This window comes from Hyperoodon ampullatus (genome assembly GCF_949752795.1).
Source record: "Hyperoodon ampullatus genome assembly, chromosome: 19".
In the NCBI taxonomy this organism is placed as follows: domain Eukaryota; kingdom Metazoa; phylum Chordata; class Mammalia; order Artiodactyla; family Ziphiidae; genus Hyperoodon; species Hyperoodon ampullatus.
The window spans coordinates 29,634,153-29,651,045 of record NC_136932.1 but is presented as its reverse complement, the minus strand read 5'-3'; the positions used below and the strand labels follow the sequence as shown (position 1 = coordinate 29,651,045).

Below are 16,893 nucleotides of genomic sequence, written 5' to 3'. Positions count from 1 at the left end.
TTTTAATTTAAGCATTCTAATAGGTATGTGGTAATATCTTTTCATGGTTTTAATTTGCATTTCTCTGATGACTAATGCCATTGGACATCTTTTCATGTGCTTATTTGCCATCATTAGATCCTCTTAGTGGAGTGCCATTGAAATCTTTTGCCTAGCTTTTAATTGGGTTGTTTTCTTACTGTTGAGTTTTGAGAATTCTTTATATAGTTGGATACAAATCCTTTTTCAGGTATGTGATTGGCCGTTGGTTTTTTCTCAGTCTTTAGCTTGGCTTCGTATCCTTCTAACATAATAGTGTCTTTCAAAGAGGAAAAAGGTTTAATTTTGAGAAAGTCCAGTTCATAAATTTTTTTCTTTTTTATATTATACTAAGATGGGTAGATTTTAAAATAAGTTTCTGTTCTATAAAACTAGTGAAAAGTAATTTAGTGATGGGAATGTTCTCATAAAGTTGACCTTGTGGAAGGTGCAAATGTTATTTTTTGGAAAGGTAGTACTAATTAATATACCTCTTAGTCTTGGAAACATCTAGGACTTTTGTTTAAGCAAAGGATGCAATTGGTTGAGGTTTGTGAGGGTTTTCACACTTTTTAAAAAAATGATAATCACTAATGTGGTTAAATATGTATACTTTCATAATGCAGAACTATGTAGGAATTAGTCCTTAAGACTCTTCCAGGGTTAAAATAGTGGTATATTACATTCACATTTGATGCTTTTGGGAGTGCCTGAGTTTGAGTTTCTGCTTCACGGGAACAGCATTAGAACTCTGAGTGTAGGTTCAGATTCAGTGTCATGGCTAAAAGCACGAGCTGCATCAGAATGTCTGCATTTGAATCCTGCCTTTTATTTACAGTGTAACTGTGGGTGAGTAACTTAACTTGTCTGTGCTTCAGTTTCCTTATCTGTTAGTGGGAATGATAATAACATCCACCTTGTAAGGTCATTATGAGGACTCAAGCAGATTACATAATATAGTCATTTCAACGGCCTCTGGCCCACAGTAAGCATTCAGCAAATGGCTCTTGTTATTATTCTTATTATTATTGCTGAAATAGCTTTATGATAAAATTGTTTAAACAAATGTTTTGGAATATTTTCAAGAGTCAGAATAAGCACATATCACACTAAGTCATTTCTCTCCCATGCCCACTTTTTTCTCTTTGCACTTGTTATTATTAATCAATACCTGTGACCAGTGTTTTTAATAATCATGTATATATACACTGTTTTACAAGACAGCTATCAGTTCATTCCATTTTTCACATCCTGTGAGGTACTAATCAGATATACACATATACATCAGTTCGCTTCAGCTGCCTGAAATATCAACCTAAATTGGCTTTAAGCTGGAAAGAAATTTGAGTTAGGCTCACCTAACTGCAAAGTCAGGCACAGCTAGCTGGATTCAGGGCTCAAGTAAAGTCATCAGGACTCAGGTTCTCCCCACGAGTCAACTCTTCCTTTTCCTGTATGGACTTCAGTTGTAGGAACTGTATGTTAGAAAATCGGCTGTAGCATATTCACCCCCTGTAGCCTGTCAGCGTTTAGAATCAGCCAGAAAGAGCGCCTGTCTCTTTCCCAGAAGCCTCAGCAAAAGTCTCATGATGTCTCATTGGCTCTTATGGGGTCACATGTCTGACCTGGAGCCAATCGCTGTTTGAGGCTGTGAGACTGGGATTGGCCAGTTCTGGTCACGTGGCTCCCGTGGCTCTTTGGCGGAGTCGATCCCACCAGAGCCACGCTGACTGAGAGGCGGGGAGAGGTGCCTACTCTGAGGGAATTTGTGGGCTTTTATTACCAGAAAAAGGGATGGACGCTGGCTGGTCAAACGACTAATGTGCTGTTAGGCTCTTTTTGTATATCGGCAACGGATCACAGGGGTTAATGGATTTGAATTAGACCGGATTTGAATTAGAACCTTGGTTACTGATTCCAGCTTTTTTGTGTGTGAAGTTACATCCTCCAGGAGTACCGTTCCCCACAGGGGCAGGAGTTTGCAGAAAGTTAGTGTTGTGTATTCTTTTGGTGAAAGTTGGATAATTTTCTAACAGGAAGAGAAAGAGTCAAGGCAAATAGGGGTGGCCTTCTCAATGGGTGGACGTGGTGCTTCTTCCCACACTGGTGGGTTTAAGCGACTCAGCGCCCTTCTCCGGGCCTTTCTGTCCACATGGCAGAGGCTGTACAAGACCCAGCTTGGTCAGTGTCTGTCCGCTATGTGTCAGGGTTGCATGCTGTAGACACGGGTGTATCCGTGTATCCTGGCCAAGAGTGTCAGCTACATGGTGAGGTGTGTCTGGTGTTGGCGTCGTATAGAGGTAGTTTCTAGATCTCTGTATTTTTTATAGTCCATTTTAGTGTGGCTTGAGACATTGTCTCACTTTGACTTCGGCTGGCAGTTTCTATTTTATGTTTTTCAAGAAGACGCTTGAACTTCTTCAGGAGTATGTGTAGCCAGGTCATGCTGTTTTCTGAAGAACCAGAGAAGAGAGTTACCAGAGACCTGCCTTGTATGGAGAGCTACGCTACAGAAGTACCCGCAGTGAGGTTCAGGGAGACCGCAGTTAGAAATGAACTGTTGGGACCTGATTAATTGTGGTAGGCATCTTCATATCCAGTGCTGAGGTGGGCACCTGAGCCTACATATCAGAGACATTAACTCTTGAAATTAAGTCACTTCCCCCCATAGCTCCCGGAGTTAGTAATTCTGTCCCTAATCTCTACTTCTGTGTTACTTTTATTGAGATATCCCTGGCTAATATGTTTGGTGATTAATGTTGATGGTAGGCTTTGTGATCTCCCCTCAGAGCCAGTTTTAGGGGTTAGCTTGTCTTTGTCAGCGATGTACAAGTACACTTGTTTCTCCAGTGGCTATTGGAGAGCATAATCATTATTATGATTGCATAATCATAACCATTATTAGTTTACCGAGATGGTGAAAATGGGTGAAAATAATTCCTCTGTCAAGTAGATAAAGTAGTTACATAGCATGATATTTTATTTTCTATAAATACAGTGTTGTATGTTGAAATCTGTAAAGTGATTTCCACTTTGTATAAATTGAAAATATGGAATTTTAGTGAAATAACACTAGCTAACACTTACTGAGCACTCACTGTATGCCAGGCATTCTTTTAAGCACTTTACACGTATTATTTCGCTTAATTCTTAAGTGAAAATAAATAACCATAGGAGGTAGGTATTAGTTGTCTCCTTGCCATTTTAGAGGTGAGCAAGTTGAGATACTTGAGGCTAAGTCATTTGCTCCAGGTCACACAGCTGGTGAGTGACACAGTTGGTGAGTGACAGCTGGTGAGTTCTGAATGTAAGTCCTCTGGCTCCAAGTCTGTGCTTTGGATCACTATGCTGTGTTCTGTCCCTAGTAAAGATTTTAGCTCATGTGTTGTTAGTTTTTCTTTTCATTTTGCTTCCTTTTGTAATATTTTCTAGATGTGGGCTAGGAGTTGTACAGAGAAGATTTGCTAATTCTAGGACCTTTGGAATCCATGGATTTATCCATCTTCTGTTGCTGTTATTTGGCAAGCAAACACTATATGCTTGTTTATATCAGTAGGTGTCAACCAGGAATGATTTTGCCCCCCAGGGGACATTTGCTGATGTCTGGAGACAGACATCTTTAGTTGTCGTAAGTCAGGAGACATGCTCCTGGGACCTAGTGGTCAGAGGCCGGGATGCTGCTGAAACATTTATGAGGCACAGGACAGCCTTCCACAACAAAGAATTGTTCAGCCCAAAATGTCAATAGCATCAACTCTGGCCTATAGAATAAGTGACTGATGATCTTGTAATGCCATTCTGATCTCTAATGGGCAAAGTCACATTAGTAATGTAGAAATGATTACTTTTGATGTTTGTTTGATAATTGATTTCCCCAAATTAATGCATGTTTGTATAAGGGACATAAACATCAACCATAACTTAAATATTGAAGTTCCCTTAAAGTAAACTGGGAATTATAACCCACTGAGGGAGAGCTGAGGAAGTTTAAAGGGAGGCCATGTAATGCCTGAGGATACAATACTCTAAATATTTGTTGGATTACCTTGTGAATTACACAATTAGATTTCATTTTTTGTGTTGTATTAACTTGTCAAATGTATAAACATTTAAAATATCCTGTAATTTTTAAAACCGTGTTTTGGTATTTTTTTAATTAAAAATTTCATACTGAGAGAAGTGGAGAATATTACATTGTTCCCTGTGTATGTACCACCCATATTTAACAAATGCTAACAAATACTGAAGTCCATTTTGACTTCTTTCTCATCCCATCCCTTAGGTGTTTCTACATTTTTTATTATACCATACATCTCAAAAGTTGAAGGGGCCTGGAACTCTTCCGATGTCTGTCGTCAGGCCTCACTCAACTGCTGCTGCCTTTTGTCTACCTGTCAGCTTCTCCCCTCATCTTTCACTGTAGTATATAGGCGGTAGAGGGCGGAGCCAGGTTGTCTTTTCAAAGCTGGAAAGGCCAGGCCGAGAGTGGATGCATAGCCTGGAGGGAGGCGGGAGGACAATAAGTATGGGTTTCCCCCAATGACTGAAAGCAGAGCGTTCCCATGAAACCTTTCATAAGCCGAAGTGGCGTAAAGCGAAGAAGCAGTGACCATAGGACACATCTTGCTAACGGATGCACAGAATAAATTGAGCTAAAGTACAGAAGCTCAGTGACAGTTCAAAGCTATGGTGGCTTGATGCTGAGGTGCTGAGTGTGGTTCCCAGGAAGGAGCTGGGTGGTGCCCCTGCACCCGCTTTTGCAGCGCACAGTGCGAATTGCCTCTGTATGGGCTGCTGCACAACACATGCCGGGCACTGTTCTCATTTTCCCCCCTTTTTTTGTGAAAATAGATACCTCTTTGGATTTCTTTTGGTTGGGAAAACAGGCGCTAACGTGGGTCTTTCTTTAGAGCGAAGTGGCATAAATTGAGCTTTGGAAGGATGGAGGAGACCTGTACCTTGGGGCCGTTTGGTGAGGTAGAAAGTGGGGAGAGTGAGCGAGGTTGGGAACAGGCAAGAAGAGCAGTCTCGGAACCGACAGAGATGGTGATGGGAGGTCTGCAAGCGTGGTCCTCCGGAGCAGTGTTGTGACTGTCAGGTCAGAGGATCTTAGGTCTTCTTTGCCCAGGGTTGCTGCTCCCTGCATTATGAGTGGTATAGCTCAGGAGAGGCTGCGCTTGAATTCTCAATCTCTATTACTTGGACTGCTTAGTGGTGTGTTATTAATGACAATGCCTGCTTATCACCAGTTGTTCACAGGACTTCTACATGATAGGTTCCTTTTTTTTTTGACCGCACCATGCCGCCTGCGGGATCTTAGTTCCCCGACCAGGGATCAAACCCTGCCCCCGCCCTTTTCCTCCGTGGAGGAAGTGCGGAGTCCCAACCACTGCACTGCCCGATAGGTTCCTTGTTTATTTAAACACCTCCCATCATGCTCCATTGCTATGGAATAAAGCCCTCACTTCTTGTGGCATTGGAGGGCATTCTTAGCTCCTTTCCCTCCTTCTCTGACACACCTGGAGTGTATCATGTGCTTTTTCTTGTCTTGGTGACTTCTTGTGCATTCTCTCTGATAAACTCCCCTGTGCTCTCCCTATCATCTGTGCACAGTGAACTTGTGTTCTTCTTTTGAGGGCAGCCCATGCCATTCGGCAGATGGAAGGTATTTCTTGTTATTTTTCATTTGTGCTTTTCCTGTCTTGCTAGAATCTGAGTTTCTTGAAAGCAGTGATGGCATGCTTCCTCTTTGAGTTTAGTGCTGCTAACACAGGGCCTGGCCTCAGGAAATGTTTGCTGAACTGAATTAATAGCCAGTTTGAACTTGCCCTTGAGCCAGTGTTTTGTACTGGTGGGAAAAATCCTACACGGTATGGACTTTGATTCTCTGAAGTGTTAGTTACAGTTTTGTAAGACGGAAGATAGGAGTCTTGGATAGGAAACAGTTTTGCACCTTCTGGTTTTTTTTTTTTTTTTTTGCGGTACGCTGGCCTCTCACTGTTGTGGCCTTTCCCGTTGCGCAGCACAGACTCCGGACGCGCAGGCACAGCAGCCATGGCTCATGGGCCCAGGCACTCTGCGGCATGTGGGATCTTCCTGAACCGGGACACGAACCCGTGTCCCCTGCATCGGCAGGCGGACTCTCAAACACCATGCCACCAGGGAAGCCCTAGGTTTCTTTTGTTAATGCAGAGCCTTAGTTTACTACCCACACCCCCGATATTGTTACCTACTTTAATTATGTGTTCTTTTTAAATTTTAATTATTTATTTATTTGGTTGCACCGGGTCTTAGTTGCAGCAGGTTGGCTCCTTAGTTGCGGCTCAAGGGCTCCCCAGTTGCAGCAGGCAGGCTCCTTTAGTTGCGGCTCACAGGTTCCTTAACTGTGGCGTGTGAACTCTTAGTTGCAGCATGCATGTGAGACCTAGTTCCCTGACCAGGGATCGAACCCGGGCTCCCTGCATTGGGAGCACAGAGTCTTAACCACTGCACCAGCAGGGAAGTTCCAATTATGTGTTCCTTTATTCATTGGCATGTATACATAATTCTTATCTTTTTTCCCCTGTATTTTTATAAATACAGAAAAGTGAATAACATCTTAAAATAAAATGAAGGAAAGGCCTAATGTACCTGAGTTTTTTCTCAGTAGCACGAAGGGAGATGTTTGCCAGCAAGAACTGTGGCAAGGTTATCCCAGATGTCAACTGTCTCTACTACCAGGGGCTCAGAGCCCTTCTGAAGCTTCCTAATTATCCAGGACAGCTCCATTATGACTCACCGTACAGGGCCTAGCCTCTCATGCGACACTCAACATTTAAAAATTAGTCTTCATTTCTCCTTCCCAGCAGGCAGCTTCAGTTGGAGAAAGTAATTTCATTTTCTTATGTACTCATTCATTCACTCAGTCAACAGACCATCACTCCTCTATTATATGCCAAGATCTATGCTTGCTTCTGGTAACAAGGAAAGAATAATATATGGTTCCTTCAAGCACTTAAGGAGCTCATAAACTAGTGACAGAGGAAGATGCACAAACCAATCAATAAAGAATTAACAATGCTTTGACTTTATTTGTATTATTTGAATTTTTATGACTATATTTATATACTACACCCTGTTCAAAGTGGAAATAGATATTTAAGAAAGAACTAGTGATGTAAAAAATCCACAGTAATATGTAAGTTATTTAGAGAGTTAAGACTGGAAATATTTGCACTCTCAAAGAAGCTTGTTAATGCAGATGAACCCCTAATTCTTTTGGTTGCTTTATTTACATTTATAGAGATATAGGTATTCCCTCTTCTAACAGGGGTTAGTAACTTGGGGAGGGGGTGCTACAGATTAAGGTCCTGATTCAGTGGCAGGTCCATCTTACCTCCTCTTCAGGTCATATTCTCAAGCAGGAGCTACAGGATGAGACGAGTAAAACAGTTCACTTCCTTTGCTTACCCCCAGCCCCATAATAGGCTTCTGCTGGGCTTCCTTGGTTGTTTTGATCATCACTTTCACCACCAGAGGTCAGGGAACCTTCCGGTTAATCAGGGGCCCTGGAAATGATGCAGAAAAGTACTGACTTAAAAATAATAAATAACATTTATTTAGGGCTGACTGTGAGCTCATTGCTTAAAATGTCCTACTTAATCTTCACAACCACTCTATGAAATTGGTGTTGATAAATCTCAGGTATATCCAAAACAAGTCTCTATGCAGGATTGTTATATTTTTAGGACTTTTATGTCTTTAGGTTCATCTTGGCACCAGACATAAGGCGGTTCAACATAATACGCTGGCCCTAAACAGCTCCAGATGCCAAGAATTGGCAAATCACTACTTTGGTTTCAATGGGTGGTCAGAAAGGAACATCAAGGTAAACTCTGTAGATTTTCTTTGACTAACCAGACTCCTTTCAACATTGAACTCCTAGACTTTAGAGAGAAGAATAGAACAGGGCTATGGGGAGGAGATGTGAGAGCCTTCCACATGGAAGTACGTGAGCATTGGCCTGCCACCTAGAATTAGTGATAATCTCAATGACTTGGATGGCGCTGTCCATAATTTTCTCCAGTATTTGTATGGTATATAATAAAAAATAGTTGTCCATATCTAGTCATTCATTTGCAAGTCTCAACTTGATTTTGAAGCTATTGCATACCTAAACTATTACCTGGGATTGCTGGAGTTTCGTTTTTATTTCTAACAACAGGATATTTTGAAGTCTAGCATTTAATTCATAATCCTAACAGCTTCAGGATCTTTCTAACCTTGAAGAAAGGGAAAATGAAGATATTGTGACACCAATTCAGAAGCAAAGCCTGAAGTTCTTCTGTGCTTTCGAGGTGGTGTTGCCCTCCCATGAGTGCAGGAGTCCCGGAGTTGTCATGGCTGAGGAACCTTTGCATAAGTTGGAGGAAGGTCTGTTTTCCAGTATGTTTGTGTGTGGGGAGGTGAGGGAGTGGGATTTCTCTTTTTTCCTTTCTTTCTGAAACTCACCTTTTCAGATACATCATCACTTTTCTAAGCCACTAAAGCCCTAGGCAGATTTTTTCTGCCTGACAATATAGGTTTTTATCTTAGGCAATACCTGACAGCACCTTAAACTTTAGAATTTTAGAACTGACCGCCTGCCAAGAAACTTAGGAGGAGGGAAAATTAGTTAGTTTTTGTTGTTGTTGTTGTTAATAATTTGTTATGTGCTAAAATATTCCTTCAAATACAGATGTCTTCTGGCCTTCAGTTATCCCAACAAAATCATTGTCTAAAGACTGAAATAAACTCTTGTGTAAACATTCAGTCCTTTGACTCCTACGGAAGGGCCTGAGCAGGAAAAGTTAATGTAGATCCCTAGAAAGGGGATTCCGATTGATACTGAGGTTTTTCCTAGAATCCATGGCACTTGGGCTTAGGGTTTTAACTCAGGCAGAGCTGTTAGCGAATGGAGTGGAGGAGGCTCCACCATCCACCTGAGTGGGTGATGGTTGAGGAGAGGCCAGATCATCTGCACTACCACCAAATCTATCTCACTGTATGAATCCGGCCCTTTATGCACAGGAGAGCAGGGTCTGTAGCAGTGCAGCCTCAGCTTGTCCATTTGAAATCTGTGAGTAGTATGAGATTTGTGCCACGTACTTGGTTTGCATTTCCCATCGAGTATTTTAGGAACTTCCAGAATAGATCTGAGCAGTAAAAATGTGCCATGCCAGGGTATACCTACAACAGAGACATTCACCCGTACCTCAGTGTTGTGCCTGTCCTTAATCACTAAGATAATGATCTAAGAATCACAGATGCATTTTTAGTTTTACACACATAACCTAGAAATCAGTTATTCAGACAGGCATTTTAAATTCATCTGTTTTGGTTGGATTTAGGGTCATTATCATTCCCTATGGAAAGGAAGGTAACCCAGAAGCTTGCTCTTCAGAAGGCTATGACAGATGCATTCCAGAAACTGCTGATTGTGGCTTTAGGTAAGACCTTTTTGATTATCCTTGAAGTACTTCAGTTTCAGTGAGCAAATAAAGTTACTTGAAAAGTTAATTGGATGAAAATAATGGTTATCTAAAACATTACATATTCTTTCATTCACCAGATGCTTTCACAGCAGCAGTCTTAAATTTGTTCTTTGTGGCATTTATGAGAAAAATGACAGCAAATATTATTGTCCCCAGTGTTTAGATGTAGAGTGACTTGCCACAGTTCATACAGAAAGTGTTTGATCCAGTTCTTCCCCAATTGCTTGCTTATCTTACAGAATAGTGTAGTGATTATAAGCCTTGGACACCTGTGTTTGAGTCCTAACTTTGTCTCTTAGATTTTGTTGTTGTTGCTGTTGTTGCAATTTTAGGTTTTTCTAGCCAGAGACATTTGAAGGTATCTAATATCTCTAAGCTGCAATTTCTTTATCTGCAAATAGGATTAGTAATACAGCTTATCACCTAATGGAGGATATTGTAAGAGTAAATGAGATGATGAATGTAAAAAGCTTAGAACTATGCCTGAAACATAGTAAGCAGAGAAAATATATTGACTATGATTATTATCGTTTTTTTCTTGTTGAAGAGTTTATTAGATTATGTTTTTGAAATCGGTTTAATTTCAGTTTTCATTTCTGATATATTGGGTGAACATGATTCTTATATAATAATTGGCTACGTTTTTGTGAGCCTTGAAAGTGGTCATGCTACTGAATAGCTTTGATTGTGTTCCCTATCGAGTTATACAGGGGTGAGAATGTCACAGGCTGTGCCCAAAGGAAACTTTATGATCAGTAGATTCCCGGAACAGAATTGCTCCCCTGCTTCACAGCCCTTCAGGCTTAGAGAAAATCCGAGCTAAGTTGTCAGAGACCTTATTTGCTTGTAAGAGTTGACCCTGGATTGGTCTTGGCCTTCCAGCCTGGGCAGTCCTTCCAGTGAAGTTTGACTTCCCTGGTCATCAGGCAGAATCTCCATCAGCTGTCAACTCTGGGTAACAACCTTTAAGAACCAAACTAAATGTCTGGGTTGTTTGTCCCTAATATGCCAAGGTATTCCTTATATGTACTCCAAACTCCTTAGACCAAAAAGCCTGGTGGCTCTAGCTTGCCTTGAGGAAAGCTGTATTGTCCAAAAGGTACATGGGCCAGTTTCTGCCAGTAGAGTGTTCAAATGCTGTCTCTCTCTGTCTCTGTCTCCAAAGCTTTGTTCATTGTATCTGGTAGAATTTTGGTCCCAAGGAGTAGGCACTTGCCTTGCTTCTAATATGAAGTATCTATTATAGTCCAGTGGTATCTCTCCACGTTTGAACTCATTTTGACCCCCACCTAATGCCTTCCTATTTCATTGTATTGTGATTGAACATTTTTGTTTCCACAGCTTTTAATTTCTATGTCATTATTCCTTAGTTCTTATTTCTAAGATCATAAAGGTTTTTGAACCAAAGTTGATACTTCTTATCTAGTTTTTCACAAATAATTATGATAAAAACTGGAGTGTCAGATGAGGGAACTTCTAGGAAAATGCTCTTATTTTCTGCTTTTAGAAATCAAAAGAATGTCTAATTATTGGGTGCTACCATTGTATACAGGAAGTTTTAGAACAAGAAAACTTCTGAATTGATCCTTGTTAACTTTATTTCAGAAATTGGTAAAACAGCCGTGGCATATAGACTCTCTGAAGAGGTCACAGATGCTAGAACCAAAGAGGAACTACAGGATTTAATTCAAGTATGTGGAGATACAAACTCAAGGGGTACACAGCCAGTGTAGCCATAATTCAAAACAAGCAGCAGGATTTGGAAGACTTTGGCATGTCTACTCAGCTCTGTCTTCCTTAGGAAAATGTGAAACTCTGAAACTGCTTTTGAGGCAGGGAATTTCTAGGACTTTTCCAAGTCCCGAGCCTTGCCTCTGGCCCGTTATTTGAAGTTTGGAGAGCAGGATTGAGGGCCATCAGTGTACGTCTACAGTTGTGGACACAGGAGAAGACACAGGCCCTTTAGAACTCCCCTCAAATAGAATTGCAGGGATTTGGGAACAAAGTAACTATGGCCTTAAGCGTGATTATGCTACAGTGTTTTAAAACTATTCATGCCTTTCAAGTAAGGTACATTACCCAGATCTCAGCATCTCATATATATCTTGTGTTAAATATTTTGCCGAAGAACCTTTCTGTAAACCAATTATATGGATGCCTCGAATTAGGGATTAAGTTGTCAACGTAATTTCTAAAAGAAAACATTAATGTATTCTATATAGGATTTTTATTAAAAAGGAGCCAAAAATGTGTTTCATGTCATTGAGAGCTTATTTTGGGGCTAGTTTTCTGATTATTTAACTCACCCCAACGTTGCAAAGTTTGTTTTGAAGGGAAGAAAGTAGAGAAAGAAAAGGTGGTTATGTTCTGAAAAATGTAAAAATTCTGAAAGTTTTTCCTGTACAAAATAATTATTTTAATTCAATTGAAATCAGTCAAGGAAACTTCAAACATATCCATGTTTGGACATTAAGAAGTCCAGCTTCCTGTGAAATGTGAGAGGAAAGGACTCCGTATTGATATTAAAGATTTCGGAAAACTGATTATAACAACAGATCCATTCCTACATGAGGCCAATCTTGGAATCAGTTCCATTGAGAAACCATTATGTGCTAGGCACTGGAAATAAGATGAAGCTCCTTCTCTCTTGGAGTTTAGGTGTTACAGGTGTACCAGACAATTAAAAAGGACTAAAATTAAATAGATTATGAAAAGGACTGTGAAGAAAGTAAACTGGGTGCTAGTTACAGTATTTGAAGAAAACTACTTAACATGCTGACTTTAACATTCTAAGTGTCTTCTCCATGTCTGCACACAGGATAGACCTCTGAAAAGTGACACAGTAGTTTTTTCTAGATTAAAGTTCTGTTGAGACAAGGTGGGATGGGGGAAGTTTTCCCATGCTAATATAAAGGGCCATTCACTTGGTTTTAGACCCTCTTTCCCAGAATGAATTGCTCACCTGCCCCAAACCCCTCCTACAGAAGTTCTGGAGTCATCACTGATTCAGTGGTAACCTCTGGTGACAGAGTGGTGAATTAATAATGAGACGTGAATACTGAGAGTTTGGAGGAAATGGCAACATTTTAGAATAATTGTAAGGTGTGTTCCCCTCCCGCCACCGTGACTGGTGCTCATTTTGCAGGTCAGCTACTTTTCTTGTCAGGCCTGTAGCCAAAGGGAGGAAGAATGTCTCTCAGACTTCAGCTTCGAGGAGGAAGAGTTCAGATTGCCAGAACTGGACTAGCACTTTTGAATTTCCCAGAATGCCACATCCTGTGGTTTCCTCGGGAAGCTCTGCATCCTTCCCAACCCCCCTCCACCCCTGGGCTGCTGGAGTTTGCGGCCACTGGGGTCTGCAGCCCAAATCCCGCCTCATTGTTTGGGGCCTGGGAGGGCAGGGCGGGGTTGGGACGGGGGCCCAGCAGGAGGTAATTGTCACCTTTGCAAGGGGAAGGGTGGCTTGTGCCCTGGGGACTCTGGGAAAAAGGCTCACTCTGGTGGCGTGCATTGGATCTCCGCAGGAGCCTAATAAAGGTGGAGTAACTACAGATGTCATAGAAAACGGGTGGGACGTTAGGTGGGGGAGGGACACGTGGTTGTTAACAGTTGCTAACGGTGAGCCCTCGCGTTGCAGCGGTGGCATAACGGTTCAGTTCGGCTCTGAAGGAGGATGTGGCTCTGGCTTCTCGCTGGCCTGGGTCGCTGTGCCTGGGAGCCGCCACATGTTATGTCCTGGCTGTGCCTCTGTGTCGCTGCTGCGCCCCACAGCTCCCCCTCACATGGCAATGACTGTGGCTTCTAGTCCAGGCAGTTCAGCCTCTGGAGTGGGCCCTGGGCCCCGACCAGGTGACCCCATACCCACCGCGGCTGACCGAGACTTGGTCTTCATACGCCTGAGACAGCCCTCCCAAATTGCCCCATGCCCTTACACCCCTGGCAAAAGTCAGGGGCTTTAATTATTTGACGTCCTCGTCTCCAGTCCAGATGTTGGCCCCACCTCATCAGGAGTTGACTGAGACTGAGGCTCCATACCCGGACACGGATTCCGTTGGAGAGCTCCCTACAGGGCCAGATCAGTTTGCTGTTCCACATCAGTATCTGAATAACGAGCAAATCCAACATTAAAAGCTCCCAGAGGCGGTTCCAGTGCTAGAGTGGGATCAGAATCAGCCCTTGCTTCTGCCTCCTCGACACAAAAGTAAGGCTAAACACATAGGTCTAGATCAGGCTTAAGGTCACTAATCATTTGAAATACTTGTTCCACCTCTGGGTAGTAAGAGCTCAAAACCAATGAGCTTTATTGTTTCACCCCGAAACCTGAAGAAAGATCTAGTTCAGCATCGACGGCTTGCCAAAGTTGTTGTTGGAACTATAGGCCAATTTGAAAAAAAACACTCAGGGTCTAGAACAATAGTTGCAGGGTGATTATTTACATCCCAGTATGGATGCCTTTTATCCTGAGGGGAGTATACCTAGGGATTTTCTGGGGAGCCCAGATGAAGCTCCAGAGCCCCCTGAGGAAGCTGAATCTTTACCCAGCAGGAGGGCCCTGCTCAGCATCCACAGACCCCTGAGGACATTGAATCTTTTTCACCCCAGGCAGAGGCCCAGGCTCAGCATGCAGAGCCCACTGAAGTGGTAGAACCACCTCCACTTCCGCAGGAGGCTCCATCTCAGCCTTCAGAGGCCCCTGAGGAACTAGAAACTTCAAGTCCTCAGGAGGCCCTCGCCCGGCCTTTGGAGACACTTAAGGAGGTTGTAGTTTGACCATGTGTTCATCATGGGGTAAATGAAGCTCAGCAGTCACACTTGTACAATGTCACTGTTAAATCTCTGGCTCTGGCACTTCCCATAAATGCACAGGTCACTAAAGAGGTTGAACCTTCTCCAGTCCAGCAGAAGACCCCATCTCAGCCTCCAGAGCTCATTAGGGAAGTTGTAGCTCAGTCTCCGTTGTATCCCGAGGTGACAGTTCCAGCACAGAGCAGGATCATGCTGAGCATCCAACATCACCCAGTATCAAGAGCAGTGGTTCTCAACCAGGGTGATTTTGCACACAGGTGACATTTGGTAGTGTCTGGAGACAGTTTTGCTTGTCAGAACTGTATATGCTACTGGCATCTAGTGGACAGAGACCAGAGATGCTACTAAACATCCAACAGTGTACAGGAGAGCCTCCCACAGCAATGAATTATCCAGCCCAAAATGTCAATGGTGCTGCCCAGCTAGAGAAATAAAGATCACTTAACACAAGTATTTAATGAGCATTTAGTATTTTGTATCTAATTCACCACATATACAATCATGAAAGTATAAATCATAATATCTCCCACAGTGAGATTTCTTTAGTGTATGGAGGGAGTAGTGATGTTATGTTTCATCATATATAAATAAGAATTATTGCCAAAGGATAAATGTTCTGAAAGAATATCTCTTTTTCTAATTCTTTTGCTCGTGTCTTGTTTTGTAGAGATCTTGGTTGCAATTTACTCACAGAACTGAGCTGTGGAACGTTTCAGGCCTGGCATGGAATGCAGTTTTTACACAAGTTGTAAGTGAAATAGAAGATGAATACATGTAAACAACTGTGTGTGATAACAATCATGCAGTTATTGGTTAGCTGGGTGTAAGTAAGCCCAGTATGAATTCTGGAAAGTATGTCTTGAGAGCCATTTATTTTTTTTTCAAATGAGGAAACTAAGGTACAAAGAGTCCAAGAGACTTGTTTAACTCATATATATGAAAGGCTCTGCTTTCCATAGTACTGATCTTTGGCACGGTCAATTAAAGGCACCAAACAAAAACACTCAGATTAGCATTGTCATGGAATCCCACTGATGCCTCTCCAATATGCGAATGGTCCAGGAAGTTCCACTTTTGAATTTCACTTTGATTCCTTTTCATGTGCAAAGTTCCTAACTGCTTAAAATGTATGCAACACAGAGCTGCAGAGAACTAAGTTTAGCAGGGTATGCTTCAGGGAGCAAAAGTGTGGGTGCTTCCCCAACCATCATTAGCTCTTTTAAATGGTAAAGCAGAAAGAATTCCTGAACACCCACCACAGGGCTCTCCCCAGCCACCCAGAACATTATGTTTCAAAAAAGCATATATTGCTGAAGTGAATTATCTGTGGCCAATAGGAACCTTTGAGGTATGGAAAAAGACGTTGTGTTCAGCTGTAGTGTGAAAAATATAAAGAAAATACTTTGCTGTGGCCTAATTCAATATATTTTCTTTGCTGACTACTCTTCAATAAGAAGTGTGGGTTTTACACCCCTTCAGCTCAAAACTTCTCTGATTTTTCATGACACAAGGAAATGATAGTGGGTACGTTCAATGTCCCGAAGGCGATTTTAGACTCAAGGTAAAGAGCTCTTCTACACCTGGCTTTGGAAAAGACTCTCTTACCTGTCTTGTGGTTCAGAAATCCAGTTTCACACAGTTCACACATTTTGGGTTAATGAAGGCATTGAGGCTGTGTCTGGAGCTGGATTAACAATTCCTGCAGATGCCTATCTTTAGCGGCCTCCTTCCTTTCCCTTGTTAGTTTGCTGACGCCTACCTTGGGGAGAGAGCACCAAGGGTTGGTTTTTCTTTTGTGAGCACACCGGAGAGCAGGCTCGTGAGGTCCCTTCACCAGGAGGTTTTAGTAGCGTCAGTACAGCGTCTTAAACTCACCACCTTTCCTAAACATCCTATAACACCAAGAGTTCCTTATAAGAATCAGAGTTTCACTCTACTTATGTAGGCAACACAGGAAAATATACTGTGGAAATAAATAAATAAATAAATAAAGACATCACAGTTTAAAAATTAATGAATTCATTCCAAAACATTCACTGAGTGCCATGCCCACTGTCTGTCAGCACTGTACTAAGTGCTGGGGATACAAACACGCGTAGGGCACGGACTTTGTCCCCAAGAAGCTTTCATACTGGAAGGAGAGATATGGATGTTGATGGGAAAACATATATGAGAGCCATTCTAGCATCTATGCAGCAGGGTAACAAGGTGAGGGAGGGGGGTGATGAAGTAGAAAATGGGTGGTAGGTTAGAAAAGATTTGTAATGGAAGAGGCACCAACTTGTTCCTTTGGAATTTGTGCTCCTCTTAAGTGACAGAAAAAGGTAGTGAAAGAATCAGAACTATCTGGTGTTGTAAATAAATTAGTACTGTACTCCGAAAACTCATTCACAGTTACTTTCAAAAGATTGTCACAGTATAGTAAGTCTTTGTTTTGGACTAAGTCTTTCTAATAGACAAAGCTAATTTGCTTCAGGATACATTTGCCATGGTGAGATATAAACTTTATTGTATCTCTTACCAACGGCAAGCCACCAAGGGAAGATGCCACCCTCGA

General features: G+C 42.0%; 1 protein-coding gene across 1 annotated transcript in view; it reads left to right on the top strand.

Moving 5' to 3' along the window:
* LOC307067920 (RAD52 motif-containing protein 1-like) overlaps positions 1-12,777 on the top strand; it is a gene marked incomplete at both ends in the record, with an annotated part of 31,073 nt that extends 18,296 nt beyond the window's left edge. The window contains 5 exons of the mRNA XM_079725542.1: positions 7,763-7,885; positions 8,262-8,430; positions 9,387-9,485; positions 11,136-11,221; positions 12,676-12,777. Of these exons, the coding sequence (XP_079581668.1) occupies positions 7,763-7,885; positions 8,262-8,430; positions 9,387-9,485; positions 11,136-11,221; positions 12,676-12,777 (579 nt within the window). The remainder of the gene's footprint in view (positions 1-7,762; positions 7,886-8,261; positions 8,431-9,386; positions 9,486-11,135; positions 11,222-12,675) is intronic.
* Positions 12,778-16,893: the final 4,116 nt, after the last annotated feature.